This window comes from Micropterus dolomieu, linkage group LG07 (assembly GCF_021292245.1).
Source record: "Micropterus dolomieu isolate WLL.071019.BEF.003 ecotype Adirondacks linkage group LG07, ASM2129224v1, whole genome shotgun sequence".
NCBI lineage: Eukaryota > Metazoa > Chordata > Actinopteri > Centrarchiformes > Centrarchidae > Micropterus > Micropterus dolomieu.
The window spans coordinates 718286-742883 of record NC_060156.1 but is presented as its reverse complement, the minus strand read 5'-3'; the positions used below and the strand labels follow the sequence as shown (position 1 = coordinate 742883).

Sequence of the window (24598 nt, the reverse complement as noted above, 5' to 3'; positions counted from 1 at the left end):
ACAATGAAAACATTATTATTAGTTACATACCAACTGCATCCTTGGCAGTGATGGCACGTGAAGGCTTGCTTGGGTTACTGATGCCAATTTCATTGACAGCCTTTACTCTGTACTGATAGTCATGCAGGGGCAGGAGTCCAGTTACTGTCAAACGAGTTCCAGGGATTGGATCCTTGTTGACAGGAGACCACCTAACGGCATGCTCTTCTCTCTTCTCCAAAAGATAGCCTGTGATTGGCGTTCCGCCATTTTTCTCGGGCTCTGACCACTCCACAGACATCTCTTCCTTAGCAATCTTGGTGACCTCTGGTGCCTCAGGAGTGCCAGGTACACTGAACTGGGTGCCGGCAACAATGGCTTCACTCTGCACTGCAGGGCCAGGACCCATCTTATTCTCAGCACGAACTCTGAAGATATACTCATTACCCTCAATAAGACGGGTGACATTAGCTTTATTGGTGATGACAGCGTTGGAGTGGACCGACCAGACTCCCCTCTTGGTTTCACATTTCTCAATAATGTAGTTGTAGATTTCGCAGCCGCCATCATCCTCTGGGACTTCCCAGGCCAGATGGCACCTGTCGATGGTGATACCAGACACCTTGAGATCCCTAATAGGGCCAGGTCTATCCAGTACATTGACCTTAGCATGAGCAGAGCAGGTTCCTGCATTGTTGGAGGCAGTAACAACGTATTTGCCACTGTCAGTGCGCCTAGCGCCGGTAAGCAGCAGCTTCGAGAAGCCTGCACCAGTTTCGATCTGAAGCCTGGGGCCCTTCTTTATCTCCTCTGTACCCTCATCTTTGGTCCATTTGACATCAGGCTGAGGTTTGCCTGTCACTGTTGCTTCAATAGGAATGGAGTCTCCTGCCTTGACCACGAGCGTTCCATCCAGTTTAATCTTGATTTCGGGCTCCACAAGCTGTTCCTTAACCAGGACTTCAGCTGTAGTCACCCAGTTGCTCTCGCCTCCCTCATTCTTCGTCTGAACTCTGAACTGGTAGATCTGGTTTTCGATGCACCTGTCAGCCATGAAGTAAGTCTCCTTGATGGCACCTTTGTGAAGCCTCTCCCACTCCTCAGCCTCCTTTGGCTTCTTCTCAACATGATAACCAAGGTTACGGCTACCGCCATCGTAGTCTGGCTTCTTCCACTTGAGGAAGCAGAAGGTCTTGCCGATCTCAGAAATGTGGAAGTCAGTGGGTTCACCAGGCTTCTCAATGGGATCAACTGCAAGCACAGGTGTCTTGGTCTCAGTGGAAGGACCAGCACCGATTTTGTTCTCTGCGCTGACACGGAAGAAGTACTCGCAGCCCTCAGTAAGAGGGGCCTTAATAAGGCGCTTGGTGCAGTCATTGGAGACCACCGTCCATCCTCTCTGGCTGGGCTGACGGCACTCAATAATGTACTGAGTGATCTCAGTGCCTCCATTATCCTCAGGGTTCTCCCAGGATACCATGCAGGAGTTCTTGGTTACGTAGGCCACTTTGAGGTTCTGGCAAGGTCCTGGTGTGTCCAGGACATTAACAATAATGGTGGCCTGTGCCTGTCCACTACTGTTCTTAGCGACAATGGCGTATTTACCGTAGTCTGCCCTGACTGCATCACTGATGACAAGTTCACACAGAGGGTAGTTGTTGTTTATATCAGTGCGCTTGTCCCGGGACAATGTTCTGGCATCCTTGGTCCATGTGATGTCTGGGTCTGGTCTGCCCTTTACCCTGGTGATCAAACTTATGATCTGGCCAGCCCTGACTGTCAGAGAGTCACGGCAGGACATGTCGACAACAACCTCTGGGGGCACCAGTATGTCCTTTGCCAAGACTGTTTCAGCGAGCTCTCTGGGTTCACTGTCTCCAACCTTGTTGGTGGCTCTGATGCGGAATCTATACTCCATTCCTTCAATGAGGCCTGGCACTCTGTAGGCACAAATCTTGATGAGGTCCTTGTTGATTCTGTCCCACTGGGCAGTTCCTGACTTCTGAGCCTCAACCACATAGCCTAGGATAGGACTGCCACCATCTCTTGTAGGCTTGATCCAGCAGATGTCAGCATAAGACTTGCTCCAGTCCTTCAGCTTAGGATTGCTAGGGGGTCCGGGTTTGGTGATGGCGCGAGTGGCCTTGATGGGATCAGAGGTGGCAGATGGCTCACTGATACCAGCAATGTTCTCAGCAAACACTCTGAACTCATAGCTGTTGCCTTCAAACAGGCCTGAGACTCTGTATCTGAGGTCCAGCACAGGGGTTTTGTTAACACGGATCCACTTTCCTGTCATTTCTCTGCGTTCAATCACATAGCCACTGATGGGGCTGCCTCCATCATAGTCAGGCAGGGTCCATTCCACTGTCACAGCATTCTCTGTGATATCAGAGCACTCTGGCGGGCCTGGTGGACCAGGAGGGTTGAACATGTGCTTGGCAATAGTGGGAGGACTCTCAAGCCCCGCACCGATGCCAATTTTGTTCTCTGCACGGACACGGACAATGTACTCACGGCCCTTCTCCAGTCTAGACACCTTGGCCCTGGTGCTGGTGCCACTGGAGCTAACAACAGACCAGGGCTCCCACGGCTTCTTTACATCCTTCTTTTCCACCACGTAGTTGGTGATGGGCGTCCCACCATCATCCTTTGGTGCCCTCCATTGGATCATCATGTAATCAGGGGTGACCTCCAAGATGTTGATGGGTCCGATAGGTGGACCTGGAAGATCCAGCACAGTGACATGCAGGGCAACGGTCTTGCTGCCTGCAGGATTGGCCACAGTGAGGGTGTACTCTCCGGTGTCTCCTCTCTGGCTCTCTGAGATACTGAGAATGGTCGAGGATTCCGCAGACTCAATGCGATGGCGCGCCTCAGATGTGATCTCCTTGCCATCGGTCATCCATTTAGCAGTGGGAGTGGGGATGCCTGTCATCTTGGCTGGGAGGACAATGGCACTGCCAGCTTTGACAACAAGACCTTCAATAAGCTTCACATCCACTTCAATAGTTGGTGGCACTGAAAGAGAACAAAACATCATCTTTATTAGACTGTTTTCAGGCCTGTATGGAGTACAGAAGCAGCATCCTCATTAGGAAACAACTCTATAAGAATCCAGTTTCTTACATGTCTTCTCCTGGCAGGTGACGGGGACGCTGGTGTCAGGACGACTTACACCAATGGCGTTCTGAGACTTGACCCTGAAGCGGTAAGTCTTGCCCTCCTCCAGACCGGTGACGTGGGTGTGGTTGTTGCTGACGGTCTTGAAGGTGACCCAGTCGGTCTGGCCCTCTTCCTGGTGCTCCACAATGAAGCCGGTGATTTCACTTCCGCCAGTGCGGTCAGGCCACTCCCATGCCAACCACACCTCTGTCTTGTCTGCATCAGTGTGGTGCAGGTTTTTGGGAGGGCCAGGAGGATCTGAAAAATGTCCAGGAAAGAAAAAATTTCTGATTTATGTAGACTTGCTGAACATTTAGATGGCATAGAACTATTCTGAAACTGTTGATTGCTGGCATTCATAATTTACTGCTCCTAAAATTTTGCTGATAGAATGTTTTGTTTGCTATATTGTTATAAGAAGTTTGTTTCATGACAACATAAAAAAACAAAGCACTCTTGTCTTGCTCTGTGGATAGTCAATGTGAGTTTTGTAAGGATTTGGATGCTTCACAATTTAGATTTCTATTATCTTTTAGGGGAAATTTGTTTCCATACAGTGTACTAGGTGTGCTTCCAGAACACAGATACATATACTTACAACATATATACATTATAGCACACATACTGTGTTAATGTAATTAGCGAGCTATGGAATGCCATGGTAGAGATTACAAAAGTTAGGCTAAACTGTGATCAGTGAAATCAGTCAGTCAGTATAATTTTACTGTGATCAGTAAAATTACACAACATAACAATTGATTTATACTCACAGAGAGGATCGATAGCCTTGATGGGTGTCTTAGTCACCACATAGGCGCTTCTGCCAAACTGGTTCTCAGCAGCAACCCTGAACAGGTACTGGATTCCTTCCATTAGGTACATGGCCATCAGACTCAGCTTCTTATTGGATGCAGACACGGGCACCCACTGCTCGGCGGCCACATCCTTCTTTTCCACAACGTAGTGGGAGATGACAGCGCCGCCATTGTCCTCAGGAGCTTTCCAAGTCAGGTAGGCAGACTCGCTGGTCACCTCAGAGACCACAAGGTCTCTGGGAGGAGAAGGCTTATCTGGTGGGAACAAAATTGGGTAAATTTCACAAATATACTAAACTCAAATGTAGTTTTTTCATGGCAAGACAAAGACCAAACTCCCTGTATATTATTTTAAACAGGAAAGAAATGAATTTTTACAAATTGTTTTTTTTGTTCAAGACTAACCAAATGCCTTAACTGTGTGTGTGGGCGTTTCACTTACTCAGCACAAGCACAGCAACTGTTGCTGATTTCTTTCCAGCAGCATTCTCCGCAGTGATAGTGTAGTTACCGGAGTCTGCACGGACACACTTAGGGATGAAGACTTTGCTGCCAGTGGCGGTGACTGCAACAGTGATGTGAGAAGGAATGTCGCCGTCGTTCTTCTTCCAGCTGACAGTGGGCGTCGGTACACCCTTAATGACGGCACTCAGGGAGATGTCAGTGCCCAGCATGGCCAGGTGGTCACGTGCCATGTTGGCGTCGAGTAGCAACTCTGGCTCCTCTGTGGAGGAAAATGGGAAAATGTTTATTTAGTATATATAGAATGTGCATACACTGGTCTACACACGTTTTGTTAATAAATAAGTAAACACATTAAAACTATATTAGCCCTATACCATCTGTTATAATAGATACTGTGTAAACTCTGCAGTCAGTTAATTTCCAATAACACTGAACATAAACAGATTTGTTAGCAAACAGACTGCTAGACAGCTAGTCTTTCCAGATACCACTCTCTGTTCTAAAATGGAATTATACCATCATGCCTTTCAAATTTAGCAAAAACAGAAATGAAACTATTAAAGTTAGTGTTTTCAGTTTGTTTCTGGAAAACATTTTTGAAGCCTTAAACTAAAGTACTTACAGTAGCTAGACTGTGTGCATTCCCATCCAATCAATAAAAAATAAATATTTTAAATAGTTTGGGATTTTCTTCCTACAATCAAATTATGATAAACATAAATAATTAGTGCTGAAAAATCTTTTAGACTGTGAATGAACCCCTCACCCATTCTGTCGTGGACTTTGATGTTCTCTTTGACGTAGGCAGGGTCAGATTTGCCAGCAGCGTTGACTGTGAAGATCCTGAAGGTGTACTCCAGTCCATCGGTCAAGCCCGTCACCACGTAGTGGAGGTTGGGGCACTGCTCCGGGGTCTCGTTGGCTTGATTCCACTCCACGGCACCAACCTTCTTGTACTCGACAAGGTACCCGAAGATCCGGCCTTTTCCGTCGTGTCGGGGCAACTTCCACTTCAGGCTTACGGAATCCTTGGTCTTATCATAGGCCTCGGGGGTCACTGGAGGGCTGGGAAGCACTGTGAGGACAAAATATCAAAGAGGACTGTAAACTTTATGGGCAAAACGTTTTTTTTAAGGTAGCAACCTGTTATAGTTTATAGTAGTAAGTATTATATTTCCATAATGTGTGTATGGTGACAGTGTTGGAGTAAGATTGAATATGTAAATGAGTTTAAATAAGTAAGTGTTTGAATAATTTCTGAATTATATTTTGTATGTGCTGCATTTGTAAATAATGAGAAACACACTTGAACTTAAAAAACTTATTAAAACCAAATCTAATGAGCTATGCTAATATTGTTATTTAGTTCAGTTTATTGTCAGACTCAGGGTCCACTGAATGTAGTCATCACATAATAAAAGGTGTAATTCATAACGTTGTTATGCAGGTTGAAAACAGTGGTTATGCAAATACATGAAAGCTAATTTGAACATAATAAATATAATATTAATTTAAATAAATCTAAATATAGTATAAAGTCATAAGCAGTCTTATGTATTAAGATATATATTTTCCATTAGTTCGTGTCACACTGACCGATGGGATCTTTGGCGAGGATGGGTTTGGAGGGGACGCTGGGGTCTCCAGTTCCCAGCTCATTCTCTGCCATCACCCTGAACTCGTACTCGCAGCCCTCAACCAGGTCCTGGACTCGGTACTGAGTGGCCGGGTACAGCGGCTCTCTGGTGGCTCTGGACCACCTCTTGGCTGTGGGCTCCTTCTTTTCCAGGATGTAGTTGGTGATGGGCTTCCCGCCATCACGAGGCCGATTCCACAGCACCAGAACATTGGTGCCATACACCTCTCTTACCGTAGGCATTTCTGGGGCCTCAGGGACTCCTGAAGGGGGGCCGCAGAAGAAAAACTGGGTCAACAGGGCTCTTTTTAGGATATAGTATTTCTGCTGCATTATAACTTTTGACCAGTTTCTGCACGATCAAAATCATCTGTACTGTGTCGCCACAATTTTACAATAACAAATTCAAATATGGTAAAAAATATACTTCAAAATGGGACCCAATATATAAGGTACTGTGTAACAATTCTCAAACATTTTCTTACTGCTTTAAATAGTGTCCATGGAGGATAAAACAGAAATGAGTGAATGATTGGGGCTTCATTTTGATTTAGGATTTTAAGGAGGAGAACTGAAATGAGTGTCCACAGTGTGCAACAGAACGTACTGAAGAGATCTTTGGCTCTCATCTCCTCCGACTCCAGAGGGTCACTGATGCCGTACATGTTCTCAGCAGAGACCCTCATGATGTATTCCCTGCCCTCAGTTAGTTTGGGGATCTGAGAGAAAAAAACAACATGTAAACATTTTGAACCTCTCTCGACTGTGGAAAACAGGTATTTTTGGGTCAGGTAACCATTTTGGTGTCTTTAAATCTTTAAAACTGCCTGGATTTCGGTCGAAAAACCATTTGGACCCACCTTGCATGTGGTCTTGGTGGAGGCGGATGTCACTGTGTTCCAGATGTCTCTGTTGGTGTCTCTCTTCTCAATGATATAGTTGGACACATCGACGCCGCCGCTGTCCAGTGGAGGTTTCCAGGAGATGACCATGTACTCCCTGTGCACCTCCTCAAACACCACTGGGCCAACAGGAGGAGTCGGACGGTCTGCACGAAAGAAACAATGACAGTTTGTGAGTCTGTAAATATGGAATGTTGTTGTGATCAACCAATTTCTAAATGATGGAACAATTACTCGTGGTGTCCCACTGGGCTCTGTTCTTAGATCCCTTCTATTAGATAAATATATGCCCGTGAAATAAACAATTTCTATGCTTTTTGCTGATGATTCTGGCTTCTTTCTTTCACATTAAAAAATGTTTGTTTTGTTGGAAATATGTCTTAACTTAATTGAATTGATATTTTAAGGTATTGAACATAATTTTGGCACCGACACTGAAACAATTCCCAACTCTATTACTGTACCTAGCCATCAGAGACATTCAGCAAGAGTTGAAAGATTTAACTTTTCAGTTTTATTCACGACTTCTGTTATGTTTTTTTTAGACCAATTATTTAGCTGCTGTGTCTACCGTTCGCTGGTGATACTGGGGCACTTCTTTCACATAAAACACCTTTAATTTGTAGAAACATTTAGATATTTCTTAATTTAAGTCAATGTCAAAAAAGTATTTTTGAGCAGCACTGTGTTTTTAAAATTCAAAAGAAAGTCACAGAAAGTTTAAAGAGTTGAATTGAAAAGCTATATATTTATATGACAGGTATTACTTGTGAATGTAAATGCTCCGTATTTGTATAGCGCCTTTCTAGTCTTTTCGACCACTCAAAGCGCTTTTACACTACATCTGCATTCACTGAGCCTAAGTGCTCAAACGGAAATTAACAGTCACACTCATTCATACACTGGCGGAACAGCCCAAATCGGGGTTCAGTATCTTGCCCAAGGACACTTTGACACGCAACCAGGGGGAGCCAGGGATTGAACCGCTGACCTTCCGATTAACGGCCAACCCGCTCTACCTCCTGAGCCACAGCCCCCCCTGGTGTCCCACAGGGGTCTACTCTTGGACCCCTTCTCTTCAGTGATTTTGTTGTTGCATATTCGTCTTTATTTCTATTACTTTCTGCAGATGATACCAGCCTATACCCCAATTTTCTCCATGAGTGCCACCTACATACCGACAACTGTGATGTTGCAGACTCCCTTCCTGGATCCGGTGCTGTTCTCCACCACCACCACGTATCTGCCGCTGTGCTCGCGCTGTGCCTTCATCAGGCCGAGCGACATGGTGGTCAATGTGTTCTTGAACATGACATGCTTGTCGGCCTTCAGCTCTTCGTCATCTCGGTACCACACGATGGATGGAGAAGGTTTGCCAGTGTAGCGTCCCTGCAGCAGGCAGCTTTCGCCCACACGAATGATGATCTTATCACGGAAGTCCAGCTCAATGGTCGGTGGCTCTGTTAGAACAGAAGAAGAAGACAAAGTCAAAAGAAGTGATACACTGGGGATTCTGAGAAATCTATACTTGCGGAGTCAGGCCTGATATGGTGCTTGTGGTGTCCAACAAGGGTCTATGCTAGGTCCCCTTTATTCCTCATCTAAATCAGAACCCAGTTGCTGCTAATCAATCTAAAAACTGTTAAACACATCAAAACAGCTATTTCTAATCAGTCCTCACCCAGTTCGTCCTTGCAGGTGATTGGTTTCGTGCAGAATGATGGCTTGCTGGGTCCAACCTCGTTGACTGCGATGACCCTGAACTGGTAGGTGTCGCCCTCCCTCAGGCCATCGTAGGTGTACTTCCTCTCCATCAGTTTCTCCTTCGTCACTCTGGTGAACTTGTCTTTGCCAATCATTCGCACCTCCAGGATGTACATGGTGATCTCTGAACCGCCGTCAAACTTGGGTGCCTTCCAGGTGACGCTGATCAAATCCTTGGTGACCTTGGTGACCTCGAGCTCCTCGGGGCGGTCAGGCACACCTAAAGGGAGCACAAACACGCAGATGATTCTTTATATCTGAAGATGGGAACTCATTTAGTCATTAGTGTTTACATCTGGCCTCCTCATCCTCCTATCTTTACAGTAGTAATATGTCAACTTTCAGACCTTAAGAGACCAGTGGCCACCATGTTTGTGTAACTAAACTCACTGATTGGTTCCTTGATGATGATCTCGGCTGCAGTCTCCACGAAGGGTCCAATGCCTATGGCGTTCTCGGCGGCCACTCTGAAGAAGTAGGACTTTCCAGTGGTGAGGCCTTGAGCCACGGCGTTCTGTCTACTAGCAGTGAAGGACAACGAGGTCCAGGCCTTACGGTCAGCCTCGCGTTTCTCAATGACGTAGTTACTGATGGGAGAGCCTCCGTCGTTCTCAGGGAAGAACCAGTTGAGCTTGCAGGAGTCGTTGCTCAGGTTTTCAGTGGTCAAGGGGATTCCGACGGGCCCGGGGACGTCTGAGGGAGAACACAGTCTGGTTTTAATTAAAAACATTTAAATACTGAAGAGTCTTAAGATGTTGTCTTATTTGACACGAAAACGAAAAGTATTTTACCCAGAACTTCCACTGTGATGTTCTTAGTTTTCTCGCCACCAGCGTTCTTGGCGGTTAGAGTGTAGATACCGAGGTGCCTTCTGGTGCAGGGTTTGATGACCAGAGACGAACTGATGGCAGTCGTTTCTATTTTAGCCTCAGGAGGCAGTGCAGCTCCATCTCTACTCCAGGTGACCTCCGGAGATGGCTGGCCAGACACATAGGCGATGATACGGATCACACCGCCGGCATGGACCACCATCCTCTCCTTCACTGAGGCATCTAGATCGACCTCAGGAGCAACTGGATGGAGAAACTCACAGTTAGAGTCTGCTTGGTCCAAACTGCATAAATATGTGCTTGTTGAAAGAACGATGGTTCGTTTTCCTTTTAGACTTTTAGATCGACTCACTGATTCTGTCGTTGACCTCGAGCACCTCTGGGACTTCTCCTGGTTCGCCGTTACCGGCAGCATTGAAGGCGATCACTCTGAACTTGTATTTGCCGCCAGTCTTCAGACCGCTGATCACTAACCGGGTCCCGCGGATTTCAGTCTCCTTGGCCTGTAAAACACAAAGGTGGAGTTCCTAAGTTTCTATCTCTAAGACCAAGTCCTATCCGTGGATGAGTGCTGATTTCCTCTCACCTTGACCCAGGCCTCGGTGCCCTCCTCCTTGTACTCCACCCAGTAGCCCATGATCTTAGAGCCTCCATCCTTCAGAGGAGGAATCCACTCCAGGTCCACTGTGGACTTTGTCCAATCGGAAACTTTCGGTGTTGGAGGGGAGGGCGGGGCTACAGGAGGAGACAGACAGGTGGTTAACATCTTGCTTTATGTATTTAAAACACAAACTTGTGTGATTATAGAGTATGACTCTTACAGATGGGGTCTCTGGCAAACATGGGGTCTGTGGTGGGGCTGGCGGGTCCGGGTCCTGTGGCGTTGATGGCAGATACTCTGAAGAGGTACTGGGAGCCCTCAATGAGTCCGCTCACCACGAACGACTCACCCAGGCCCATGGGACGGATGGGGTCGCGGGTGACACGGGTCCAGCGTTTGCCCGTCGTCTCTTTTCGCTCCAGCCAGTAGCCGGTGATCGGAGTGCCACCATCGTCCTCGGGCTCCTCCCAGTTAATGGTCATGGAGTCCATGGTGACATTGGTGACTGTCGGCTTCTCACACTGACCGGGGATGGCTGCAGAAAGGATAGAAGGTTAGAGGATTCAAGTATTTGTCAATTGAGTTTTTGTTGGTTGATCCAACCAACCCAAACTCAATCCACAATAGCCTAAAAGATAATTAGATCTGACCCAAAATACCATCGGCCCAAAGAGACCCAAACAGAGAGAGTGCACAAACCTGGCAGTTCTTCTAACTGTATCTGGCCTGAGTTGGTTCCCAGTTTGTAGGAACCAAGTGGACACATGTAGACCTCTCGGGTGAACTGCAGTTTACTGCTGGAGCAGTCAGCCCCAGTGTGAATACTGGTCTACATATCCATTGTGACCAATGTTGCAGATTGATGCGCAAAATAGTTTTTTTCGTCGAGATCTTAGTAGATCTTAGTAGTATTACTTACAGGGCTGGGCGATATCACCGTAAATCAAACTCTTGATAAATTTAACATTTTACTATTTTTTTCCCATAGAGTTCACTGACTGTAAATATGCTCAACTATTGAAGGTGGGATTTTTCTCAGATGTCAAAAATCAGCTAAATGTTCTTTGATAAGTTAATGTTGACATAACATATTCCCACTGTATTCAGCGTATCTCCTGCTGAATTCTGACCACCAGTACTAAAATTTCACATGATCATTAATATCAAGCTTTTCACTGTGAGAGCACGGCAAGGTCAGGTCACAGTGTGTGAGATAGTATGTCTGTTGTTTCCCAAGCTGCTGAAGAGTGAAGGCCGTTAGCGCTAGTTAACATCTACTCTGGGCTTCAGACTGTGTCTGGAAGGGGCCGAGACTATACATGTTTAAAGGGGAAAGTACATAAACACACACAGTGAAGAACAGGATTAAAAAACAAAATAACCGAATGGTAAAATTATGTCGGTTAGAGGGTCTGAATTTCTGTTTCAATTACTTTTCAAATATTCTACTAGCCCTAATTACTACTATTATGTTGTTATTATAAATATTAACTGCAATATCATGGTATTTGTTTTTTATATACCTTGATATAAGCCTAATATGTATATTGTATTTATTTTTATTATTATGTATTTATCATTATCTTTTCACTTTATTCACACTCTGTACCTGTACTTATTTTGTAAACAGTAAGCACATCATGGCTGCCACAGTGGCACTTTTGGACTATCATTTCTTTTGCACAAATAAGTAACTGATGAAAAAATATGATATTTGTTATTCAAGTTTGAAAATGAGAATCCTTATTAAACTTCTGACTCACTGAAGAGGTTTCGTGCGACCTCGGGTTCACTGTCCAGTGGTTCTCCGACTCCATACTTGTTCTGGGCCATGACGCGGAACACATACTCGTGTCCCGCCATCAGGTTCTCGACCGTCCAGATCCGGTCTTTGGGCTCGCTGGTGACGGGCACCCAGGATTTCCTGTTGGCCACACGCCTCCAGATGACATAGTTTGTGACTTTGGAGCCACCGTCGTCCTTTGGAGGGAGCCAGGACAGCGTGATCCTCTCAGATCCGATTGCCTCAAACTTAATGGGGGCAGAGGGAGGACCGGGCCGGCCTGAAACAAAACAAACAAAGTTTAGATGACAGAAATGATCGATAGATTTTTAATGTCAGTGAGGCTAAACAACGGGCAGGTATAGAATAAAATAGAATAATAAAGATTAAATAAATAAAAGTTAGCACAAACAAAAATATGCTGTGTAACAGATGTATTGTCAGATAGAAAATGAAGACTAGATAATAGGAACAGAAAAATAGGGATACAGCAATATCTGAAATTACTTTACTTTAATTACCCAACACTGATGTATTTTTTAGTCTGAGCACAAATTCAGAATTGAATTAATAATTTTAATTAAAAGTTTTCATTTCAACTTCATAACATCAGTCTTTTCCTGATTGAATGGGGCGGCATTAGCTCAGTCTGTAGGGACCTGGAGTCCAGCATGGACTGCCTCCAAAGGTGCTCCTGAGCAAGCCCTGAACTGCTAACTGCTCTACTGGAAAGCTTCAGGGTTTTCCACAGTGTTGTGCAGCAGAGGCTCGCTGAGGTATGACGCAACATCATAAAAAATATATACTCTGAGGAAATAAAACGTTAGGTTTAAGTGTTTGTGTTTAGGGTTATTTTCCATGACAAATGCTTTCCATTGAATGTAAAGACGCTACAGACACAATGATCGTGAGATGAGATATGTCAGGATGTGGTGCCTTACTGCCTCAGCTAAAGAAGTTGGAAATATGGATAAAAATGGCTGAAATGTTTGTACCGAGCACGTTGAGCCTCATCTCTTTGGAGGCCTTGCCCAGGCTGTTGGAGGCCACCAGGGTGTACAGGCCGGTGTCGGGACGTTTGCCCTGCTGGATGAGCAGAGTGCAGCTGTCGTCTGACACGATCTTGTTGATGTGCTCGTCGTATTGGACTTCCACCTTGTCGTCAGGCTTGTGGGGCGGAGCCTTGAACCAGGTGAGCGTGGGGAACGGACAGCCTCGGATCTTGGCCACGATGCTGATGTCGGAGCCCTGCTCGAACTCCATGAACTCCTTCAGCTCGATGGATGGAGCACCTGTGGCACAAAATTAGGAGATTATGAGCCATTTTTTTACATTTGTTTCCGGGTTGAACTGAACTTAAAATACAGCAAATATTGTGTTTTTTTTATTCAAAACCTACAGCTAAAACATCAAGATGGGCAATACTTTTGTAAAATATTGCTACAGCAGCAAGTGTGTGGATATTTTTTAAGTTTGTTATTAACTCCTGATCTTACAGGTCTGGTCCTGGATGACGATGGGTCCAGCCGTAGATGAAGGTCGGCTGGCTCCGACTTCATTGTGCGCCATCACTCGGAACTCGTACTCGTCTCCCTCCGTCAGGTCCTCCACCTTGAAGCTGGTCGTGTCCACGTCCCTCCTGTTACACCTGAAGGTCATAGCAAAGACGGACAGTTCAGCTGCAGGTAATATGGAAATGTTTTAGAAGTGAAGGATGAGGGCCTTAGATCCGATTCAAAAATGCCACGGACCAAAACAGAGAAAGTTCACCAACAGAACAGCATCTGGCCTGATCAGGCTGACAATAATTTAGATCTGGCCTCCCAGGTTGGGTCTTAGTTAGTTGGAGCCACATGTGGACCTCTCGTGCGAAGGCTTACCTTCTCCAGGACTCCTTCTGGGTGCCGCTGGCGTCCCAGCAGAGCAGATCGACGCTGTAGTGGGTGACGGGTGAACCGCCATCGTTCTTTGGAGCCTTCCAGGTCAAAGTCACCGTGCTCTTCTTCACGCTCTGGATCTTTAATCTCGTTGGAGGATCAGGAGGATCTGCAGACAGAACAGATAAAAGATTGCATATGGGTAACTGTTCAGAAGAAGCAAGGTAATGCTTTTTAATAAATAAGCTACGTAATATGAGATGGGAGATCTGGAGATTTACTGCTGGTGCTGGAAGAGATAGTTTTATCATTCTTTAAATTAGAATAAATTCCTTGAGATGTATCATCTTGTTATCAAGAAGAAAATTAAATAATAAAGTTTCAGACTCTTGAACATGATCAATGTGTGGTTTAAAACAAGTTTGAGTCAATCCATGAACACATACATCTAATTAGATCAACTTTCTGCAGAGGTGTAATGTCGTTTGGTTAGTCAGATTTTAAAGCCTCTTGAATTTTTGATAAATGTTTGGATGTATGACAGTTTCATGTACACATAATTAAACATAATTAATTAAAATAGAAAACAGGAATGGTCCAAACTCTTTATTCGTTTCCATTTTGTTAAGTTAACAAATGTGACTCCTCCAGCAGAACCCAGCAGAAACTAACTGAAGAGATGATAAAATAAAGTATACGTACGGATTGGATCTCTGGCTTTGGTCCTCTCAATGGTCTGGATGAACGGCCCAAACCCAAAGCGGTTCTCAGCCCGGATGCGGAACATGTACTCTTGACCATTGATCAGGTCTGGAACCACCAGAGACTGAGCAGCACAAGCTGGGTTCACCTGAAAAATAAGATCAGTGTCCGACTTAACATGTGAGCGACAACAGTGTATTCTTTTTAAATAACTGCACTGTTGGAGTGTCTTATCCTGCTTATACAGGGAAATTAGCTGACAGCTGCAGGTGTGGGGTTGTACCTTGGTCCAGGCTTTGCCATCAACAGTCCTCCTCTCAATGAAGTAGCTCTTCACTCTCTCGCCTCCGTCGCACTCTGGAGGTTTCCAGGTGAGTCGGCAGGTTCCCCTCGTCACATCGCTGACCTTCAGGTCTCTTGGAGGTCCAGGAAGGTCTGTGGATCCATAAAAGAAAAAATTAAAAGACAAGAAGACTCAGTGGATTTCAAGTAATAATCTGCCAGATGTTTAAATTGTTTATCTTTGAATTTTAATCCTTTTTCAAATTTGTCAAAAATTATTCTTCATTCCATGCTAGTCTTCTCAGCTCATCCTAAGGTTATGCCACCCTGCATTTCACTGTTCATATTAAATGAACATGTGATGAATAAAACCTTCGAATCGTTGAATCTTTACATACCGAGCACGTTGACTCTGACTTTGACCACCTTGTGTCCGGCAGGGCTCTCGGCATTAATGATGTATCGACCGCTGTGGTTCAGTTTACTCTCCGGAATCACGACCACCGAGGTCGTGTCAGTGGAGTGGATCTGAGAGGAAACAGTAGCATGATGTCAGAAGTCGCAATTTCATATTTCAATTTTTATGCTTAGTAGTTAACTTAAAATTGTTATTCACCCTTTCTCCCTAGCCACAGAAAAGCTCAACATTTGGCAATGGCTCTATTAAGGCATAATTCAGACTACAAAAAAGTGACTGAAACTGATTTTGACTAAGATGATCATAACACTATTAAGTTGAATTAATCTCCTATATGCCTATATTCCAGTTATTGTATTAACAAAGCAAACATTTGGAAATTGGAATTTTGTGCTATGTGAAACAAATAAATATACAGTTGCATTAATAAACAGTCAGTCTGACCTCTGAGTCGATGGGCAGCGTGTGGAGTTCGTTCTTCTTCTCGGTCTCTGCGGTTCCGTCGAAGGTCCAGGTGACTTTGGGAATGGGTCGCCCAGTGATGGTGGCGGGAATCCTGATGGACGTTCCCGCTCTGCAGTTCAGCAGATCGTGAGCGCTCACATCCAGAGTCACCATCGGCTCGACTGGAAAACAAACACACAAAAAAAACCAAACAGCATTTTATAAACCAGCGTGATCTGATATATTTTTTTATATTCAGGTAAACAATCTTTGTTAAGCTTCATTGAGATTAAGATCAAACAAACAAATTTCCATTGTTCGTGTTCGTGGTAGAGCTGATGGCACACAAGATGGTATCATCAGCGTAGAAGTGGACATTGCAAAGTTCATTGGCATAATAAATTATTTATGTACAGCGTAAATAACATTCAAACTTGCAGGAAACCCTCATCAACCTTTCATTTAAAACTATCAACAGTCTGAACCACCAGAAAGATCTGATCTGAACGAGCTATAAGAATCATCAAAAACCCTTACTCAGGATGTCCTGGACCAGGATGTCAGCCGTCCTGGCAGGCTCAGAGTTTCCGGCACCGTTTACAGCGTAGATCCTGAACTTGCACTTCTTGCCCTCCTTCAAGTCGGGGACGGTGATTTCAGTGGATGGGTGGAGCTTGTCGGCGGGGTTCACCCTCCTCCAATCAGGAGAGCCCTCCTCGTGGACCTCGATGATGTAACCCTTGATGGGGCTGCCGCCGTCTTTGTCTGGTGGGCTCCAGGTGAGCGTGATGCTGCTCTTGGTCTTATCTTTAACCTCAGGGGCTCCAGGTGGGCTGGGAGGGTCTGAGAGAGGAGCAGGTGAAAGGTCAGTCTTTATAATATACAGTAACTAGCTTTCACTTTCAGGCTGTATGCGCTCTGTTCGACTGCCAGCTTTTAAAAACGTTCTTATAACATCCCTAGGACATTTGGGGAACGTTACTTAATTGTCTAAGCTAGCCTGGACGTTTAGCAACACGAACCATTCGGAGAGTTCTGTCACAAAATCCTGCATACTGTTGATCATTTGATAAAAGTCATGAATACATTTGACCTCATAAAGATCTGAGGACCAGAACATCATAAACAAAGTGAGTACATATATGACAGTGTATGCTTTTGTAAGTTTTTGATTAACAAAAGTGTAAAATGCAAACTTTCAAAGACCGACGAAGCTGGTCTGAGGAGATAAAAACAGTCTTTAGGCAGTTAGACGGTAAATACTCACTGCATGGATCCACAGCGAAGCGGCACTCTGAGGACTCGCTAGGTGGTCCGACTCCTGCAGCGTTGCAGGCTGCGATCCTGAACTGGTACTCGGTTCCTTCAATGAGCCTGAGCACGGTGTACTGCAGGCCCTTCACTGCCGGTTTGGTGACTGGAGCTCGGTTGACGCGACCCCAGTACACAGCACCGCGCTCCCTTTTCTCCAGCCAGTATCCCTGGATGGTGGAGCCACCGTTGTCCAGAGGAGGATCCCAGGTCAGGGTCATGGTGGTCGCTGTAGCGGCAATGATTTTGGGGTTACGCGGCGGTCCGGGGAGGCCAAACGGATCCCTGAGCTGGACTTTCTCTGAATCACAGCCATCGCTCAGGCCGTACTTGTTCTCAGCTTTGATCCTGAACTGGTAGAGACCGTTCAAGTTCAGTTTGTAGACCTAAAGGAGCAGACAGGAAGATTCATATGTCTTTTTTTGTTAAGGCGTTAAAAGACTGAATCATATATACAATAAAAACAAATTATTATAAAAATTTTACTATTTTTGCTAATGCTCTGTTGTATGGGTCCATTATTTCTTTATTCAAATGACATGGAATATAGAGACAGTATTATTTAGCTGTGATGTGTTTAAAAACCGAGGGACTAAGTAAATATTGGAAATATTACTCATTTCTAACTGAAATCTTTGTTTTTCATATATTTTGAATCGTATGCTGGTCTGTACAAATTTGTATGTTCAGGTGACCTGCAGTGAATTGACTGAAATAATTTGAAATTTATTAATTAATAGGAACCAACCATTGTTCCATATAATTAGTGCCACATTACATACATCTTTACACAAAACCTCAAAGGAAATTATTGGGAAATTGTTGAATTTATAGGCATGTTACCAAATGTTTCCTTTACTCAGTTGGTTTTAAAGGAATCAATCAAAGATCAGTCTACATCCTTAACATCTGAATGAAAAATGAAAATTCTCAACACAGGCTCATTGGTCATAATTCTTACTGTAACAGTTAAAGCCCTCAAATACTGGCATACTGTCATAATTAAAATGTCAGTAATGCTCCCTGGTAAGACTTTATACAGGGCAGCACAACGGACTGAAGGCACGTTGTAGCGTTGCTTGAGCACTGATGACCATACGCGTTAATCTTATATTCTCTACAACCGAGTATGGTCTCAAATCTGCAGAGATAAACACTCCTACGGCACAGTCGGAACCTGCTGTGGGGAGAAGGACTCGCCTTCCAGTTTTCTTGTCAACACATTTGAGTGTTGCCATTGTAAATTATACGTTTGAAGCATTTCCACAGACATACCCGAATGCAGCTGAACAATGTCCGCATACAGTTTGACACCAAATGTTGATCATTTTTGCTGTCACTAACCAGGAAACTGTAATTCTCCCATACTGTGGATGAATGTCACAGGAGGATCCTCCAGCCCTGGCCTCTTATTTGTCCAAGGTGGGTTAAAATCAAGGGCCATTGAACTTGAAGAACTAAAGAAGCCTTGTGGATGAGAGGCAAAAACATCTTCAAGTACCTTCAACCAAGTCCAGTTGCCTTGATTTTAACCCTCCTTGGATAACTATGACCTATAATAACAACATGAGCTTGACTTAACGGGCTAACCGGGCAAAGCTGACTAGAATGCTGCAGCTGACAGACAGAAACTGCTCTGCTACCAAAACCTTCTCTAGAATTTCTATTCTGCATGAGCAATAGTAGGGTAAAAGGGCGTATCGAACTGAGGAAGTCCCATACCGAACCAAACAATTCGGGGTGAATACACAAAGCACCTCCCCTATCTGTGTCCCTCTCTTTTCCAGAAATATTTCAGTAATAAAAAACCTAAAAGCAGTATTAGCTTCTAGGTTTTGAATGAGTTAATCCTGTACTTGAAGTCTGGAGGAATATCTCTTCTTCTTTTCACGCTCTGCAGCCACGACTCACCCCGTATCTCCTGTCGATGAGGTTGATGGTCAGAACATCGAAGTCGGACTTCTTCTTGCTGGCGTCTCTGCGTTCCACTATGTAATTGGTGATCTCACTGCCTCCGTTGTCCTCGGGGGCGTCCCAGGTCAGGTAGCATGAGTCTGCCTTGATATCCGAGACCACAACGTTCCTCGGAGGAAGAGGACGGTCTGAAAACACATAGTTGGGTTAATGTAACGCTGTAGAGATAATTGCTTTTCATATGTCATTTTAATCTCACAGAAATGTATCACATCAAAGAGTAAAACGATAGAAGCTAAACCTGATACAGAAACTTACTTATCTATTAATTAAGATTTTGGTCTTACCGAGGATCTCGACTCTGATGACATGCTGAGCTTTGCCATAGCAGTTTTCAGCCACCAGCTTGTAGTTGCCCTTATCCTGCCTGATGGTTTCTGGGATGGCGATCTTAGTCCTCAGATTCAATCTGTCCACCTGCGATGAGAAGGCAAGAGGCAAATTAAATTATATAATATATATATATATATATATATATATATATATATATATATATATAAAAAAAAAACAACACACACACACACTGTAAGTACCGTGACCCACTTTTCTGAGGGACTGTTTTTTTATGCTTTGTTTAGGGAATCTTAAGGCAGACAACTTTAGACAACATTTCTTCCAACAATTTGTGTGCGACTTTTTCCTGTGTCAATATGACAATGCCACCCCGCACAAAGCCAGTTCCTTAAATAAATACTTTCCCCAGTTTGGTGTGGAAGAACTTGACCTCACAAATGCTCTTCAGGATGAACGGGCAAAAATTAGTGAAAGAGTGGAAACGGTTATAACTGCAAAGGCAGGACTAAATCCATACTAATGACAACGGATTCAGAATAAGAGATCATAAAGGTAATGTATAGGTGTCCCAGTACATTTGTCCATATAGTGTAGTGCAATTCATACCCAAGGCAGTGTCAATGTGCTGAGTTTGAAAAGAATACATAAATCTCCACTGATGATTTAGCTATTCTTAGCCAAGTTTGTCCTGAGTGTGGTGCTAGAAGAAAAACAACGGGGTCACGCAGCCGCAAAGTGTTTGCCATTTTTCAATAGTGCAAATTCCCAGGTCACACTTCAGCCAAGTTGAACATGATGCAAAATATTTAAGCTGATTTATTTTTATCTAGTCCGCTGATCACAGAGGTCCTATTTCAATTATCAATTTGCTGCATCTTTCATGGAAATCTGGCATGTAGTTTTTGAGATTTTCGTGAACTAAATTGTTGGACCTTCAGAAGTGCAGCGAAAAGTCCATAAACATGAGAATCAATTCTCACCTCCTCAGTCTCCATCGTCATCTTCTCATCTTCAGGCTTCTCGATCACCACCTCGTCCTTCATCCACTGGATCGTCGGCAGGGGAAGTCCCTTCACCTCTGCTGGGATGTCGATGGCCGAGCCTTTCTTTACAATGATGGAGTTGTTCTTGAAGAACTTCAGGAAGGTAATAACTGGAGCAACTGTGGACAAACAAACATTTGTAAAGTTTTTGCTCTTCGGCTGTTGCTTGAGTCTCGCCCAAACAGGTCAGCCTGATCCATCAAAAACATTTCTATTAAGATTTTAAAAGGGAGTTACATACTTTCATCGTCCTGGATCTTGGCTTTGATGGGCTTGGAGGGCTCTCCGTCCCCAACCTCGTTTACGGCTTTGACGCGGAACTGGTACTCCTGGTCCTCTGACAGGTTCTCGATGGTCCCACAACACTCAGTGAAGATCTTGCGGTTTGCCACATCGAACTCGGTGCTGTCGGACCTCATCTTCTCCACATAGTAGCCGATGATGGGACTGCCACCATCTGTGCGAGGCGGCTGCCAAGCCAGGGTGATGGTGTTCTTGCTTCTGTTGGTGTAGTGCAGCTTCTCTGGAGCAGATGGAGTACCTGGAACATTGTGGACGAGGTCCGTCAACATTGGACAATTGTTTCAACAGGCCACTAGACCTTTATTTTGTCAGAAAAATGTTATCTGAAGTCAAGAGCCAGTCATATCTTGGTGGGTTTACCTTTGGGATCCTCGGCCAGGATGGGTCCCAGGTCGGCTGGAGCTCCGTCACCGTACTTGTTCCTGGCGATGACCCTGAAGTCGTACTGCTCGCCGGCCAGCAGTCCCTGGATGTCGCACTTGCAGGATGCGGTCTCAATGGGCTGGCGGAAGAGTTTCATATTGGCGTCTTTCCTCAGCACCTCGTAGCCCATGATGTCGCTGCCGCCGTTATCCAGGGGGTCAGACCAGGTGAGAGTGATGTTCTTCTTGGTCACCATCACCGTCTTCAGGTCAACCACTGGTCCGGGGACGTCTAAGAAACACAGGCCAGTAAAAACGTCAGCCATGGGGTCCTGGCCTTTTTTTGCTATTCCTTGCACCTCGGATCTCTTACTATAATAAAGTTTGTAAAAATTCAGTACTGCAAGGTAACAGAAAGTACTTTATATAATATTTTCCAACACAACCTGGCCTATTTGAATAGGTACGCATCAACATGCAGTTTCTAATAGTTTGATCAATTAATAAGTACAAAAAACACTGACTTATTAATACCCTCGTTTACCAGGTGGGTTAAATTAAAATCTGTAATTCCAGCTGAATGGCAGTTGGAGTCGTCTGATCACAACAAGCTTGTTTTCTTCCGCAGTTCAAATCAATAACCACACAGAAAGTATGAAGACTAGCCAGTTCCACTTCAGTTGGTTCTTACATTTCTAAAACAAACATCCTGGTATTTTCTTTTACTTGAGAGGTTGTACGTATGAGATTAACTAGATTTGTGCTGTGAAACCTTGATGCTGTAGTGTAGTCATTTAACACTGACCCATAACGTCTACTCTGGTCTCAGCGGTCTTGGTTCCACTGCTGTTGGTGCCGGTGATCTGGTACTTCCCGTGATCCGCCCTCACAGTCTTCTTGATAATCAGACTGCTGTTCCTGCCCTCGGTCTCCACGATCATCCGCTCCTTGTCAATTTCGGCTTCATCCTTGGCCCATTTGACTTCGGGCTGGGGTCGGCCGGTCACCACGGCTGGAAGCTTCAGCAACTCACCGGCCTTGATGATGACGCCGTTCTTCACGGAGGCATCAAAGTCCACAGCAGGAGATTCTGAAGGACACGGACAACAAGACCAGTCAGTCTTGGATTGAAATGTATCAAATGAAGTACTTAGATCTCATAATCAGTGTAGGCAGAACATGTTTCATGTCGTCATAACACTTCCAGCAGGTGCTACCAAAAAACAATCCCAAATAAAACAGACTGAGGTGAATCATCTTGTTGGCCATACCTCCCACCCTGTCCAATGAGAAAGCTATCCGTACCTTGAGGCTCTTTGACGGTGGCAGGTTCGGTCACACCGGGAGCTCCAGGACCAGCGTCATTGACGGCGATGACTCGGATGTAATAATCTGCTCCCTCTGTCAGACCTGTCACAGTGTACGTCAGCTCTTTACACCTGAATTCTGTGCTGCGAGTCCATTCCTTTTCTCCGGCCAAAACCTTTGATCAGAAAACCACAGTTTGAGAGTTTAACATCAAGGGGTCCAGGTCAAGGCGCCAAAGATGTTGATTATTCTCAAATGCCAAAGAGAAGACCTATAGGTGCAAATAAGTCCAAGAGTACGCTACTGCTGCAACTCTATTAATCTTTTGTACCTTCTCTACGTGGTATCCCAGGATGTCTCCTCCACCATTGTACAGGGGGGGCTTCCACGCCACAATGACAGAGTCCTTCCCAGTGTCCACAATCCATGGAATGGGGGGACCAGGAGGCACTGGGTGGGGGTTTGACAGATACTTATTAATCTTTCTGAGGAAAGAATTAACTCAACAGGACAATGTTTGTATCTTTACATGATGAAAGCAGCGTCTTGTTTTTGTGATCAGTTGGCTTCTTGGAAAATTGCTTTGCCTTTAGAACGAATGCATCTTTGGTGTACTGAAAACAAGTGAACTCAATACCTGCCTGGAAGGACAGCAATCAAACTAAAATAACAAACTTGTTTGCTTTGAAAAAATGCTTAGCAGGAAAGTGTAATACATGCATTTAACATTAAATACTTTTTGGTTTGGTCCTTTAAATTTTGTTTACATCGCAACAGATTTTTTACGTGCATTCCAGCATTTTGGATAATCTCATTGATCAAGGTGGCACTAAAACTCCAGGTCAAAGATTATGTTCTTTCTTTTTCAGTCAGGGGCAATGCCGAAACCAACGAAAAGAAAAACCAATGGGAACCTGGAAAGAAGGAAATCATACCAAAATCTCATGGCATGCTTTGCAAAAATGTTAGCAGGAATGAGTAGTGTTTATTTACTGGGCTAAAATTAGCAAAAACACTGTTATGGTCCCTTGAGTTGTGTTTTACTTTGTTTCTTTTTGTTCACCCGTGTGCCATTAAAATAACCACTGAGCTGGATTTCATTTAACTTGGGTAAAGCACTGATCGGACTTCGCAGTGATCGGTGATATAATTAATTCAAAAAGAGCCATCCGTGAAAAAGTCTGGGTTTTGATTTGGCTATTTGATGCTTGCTGGCTTCTTTCTGAAAAGCTCTGCTGTTTCATGTCATCCTCCGATTGGGCTGAGAAACTTACGGATGGCGTCCATAGCGACGATGCGGTCACTGGGCTCGCTGAAGGGCCCGGGCCCGGCTAGGTTTTCAGCACACACTCTGAAGATGTAGGTGAGTCCCTCCATCAGGCCAGAGACCTTCACCTCCAAGGAGTTGAGGAGGGCACGGTTGACTCGGGTCCAGTGTTTGCTGTTCACCTCCTTTCTCTCGATCCAGTAGCCCAGGATCGGGCTGCCATTATCCTTCGGCTCGTGCCAGGAGATGTGGGCGGTGCTCGCCGTCACCTCGTGGACTCTGGGTGTGTTGGGAGCGTCGGGAGGATCTGAAGTAGGAGGAGAAAGGGCTAGTGACTCAACGCTCTTTTTATATTTGAGGGAAGGGGGAAATGTATGGGTTCAATTCTTCATATGACCACCAGGTGGGGCCAAATCCTAGACATGGTTTTTAAAGTGCACATGCTGAAGGGTTCAGTTAACAAAATTTACAAACTGTTTAAACATAATTTATTTGTTTACATAAAACATTTAGAAACATAAATTATTGGAAATGTACAAATTTTTTCAAGTATAATTTCTTTCTATTAAAAATCATTCCATTAATAAAAACTATAAAGAAATATTTAGGTATTGTTTATTGAGATTTTTTTTTATTACATGGGATTATTATGTATGTTGTATATTTATAGTTTATTTTCAGTTTTTTTACTTACCAAACTGGTTCTTGGCAACCAGTGGTTCAGAGATACATGGCAGCCCACAGCCGAACTTGTTCTCGGCCGTGACTCTGAAGATGTACTCCTTCCCTTCGATGAGTTTGGAGACGGGGCAGCTGGTGCCCTTCAGGGTAGAGGTGATGGTGATCCAACCGATCTCCTCATTCTTGTTGTCCTTCTTCTCCAGGATGTAGTTCAGAATCTCGCTGCCACCATCATCCTCGGGAGGCTCCCAGTTACAGACGACCGAGGTGTTCCTGATCTCGTCGAAGGTGAAGTTGATTGGAGGACCGGGTTTGTCTGTAGCAGAGCAGAGTTGCGTCAACGTTTAATCTCAGGAGGATTAAAGTTTATATTTTGTACCTGAGAATTCTGA

The 24598-nt window shown here is 44.6% G+C and overlaps 1 protein-coding gene across 1 annotated transcript in view; it reads right to left on the bottom strand.

Moving 5' to 3' along the window:
• Positions 1–24598, bottom strand: part of ttn.1 (titin, tandem duplicate 1) — a 188819-nt gene that overhangs the window by 54943 nt on the left and 109278 nt on the right. Inside the window, 27 exon segments of the mRNA XM_046054416.1 lie at positions 31–3000; positions 3109–3402; positions 3915–4214; positions 4402–4683; positions 5191–5499; positions 6021–6323; positions 6668–6779; positions 6921–7108; positions 8141–8422; positions 8644–8946; positions 9117–9419; positions 9518–9799; positions 9909–10059; positions 10143–10291; positions 10378–10692; positions 11921–12220; positions 12936–13232; positions 13437–13588; positions 13821–13986; positions 14520–14667; positions 14803–14954; positions 15200–15329; positions 15664–15845; positions 16201–16506; positions 16931–17360; positions 18886–19076; positions 19236–19365. Of these exon segments, the coding sequence (XP_045910372.1) occupies positions 31–3000; positions 3109–3402; positions 3915–4214; positions 4402–4683; positions 5191–5499; positions 6021–6323; positions 6668–6779; positions 6921–7108; positions 8141–8422; positions 8644–8946; positions 9117–9419; positions 9518–9799; positions 9909–10059; positions 10143–10291; positions 10378–10692; positions 11921–12220; positions 12936–13232; positions 13437–13588; positions 13821–13986; positions 14520–14667; positions 14803–14954; positions 15200–15329; positions 15664–15845; positions 16201–16506; positions 16931–17360; positions 18886–19076; positions 19236–19365 (9127 nt within the window).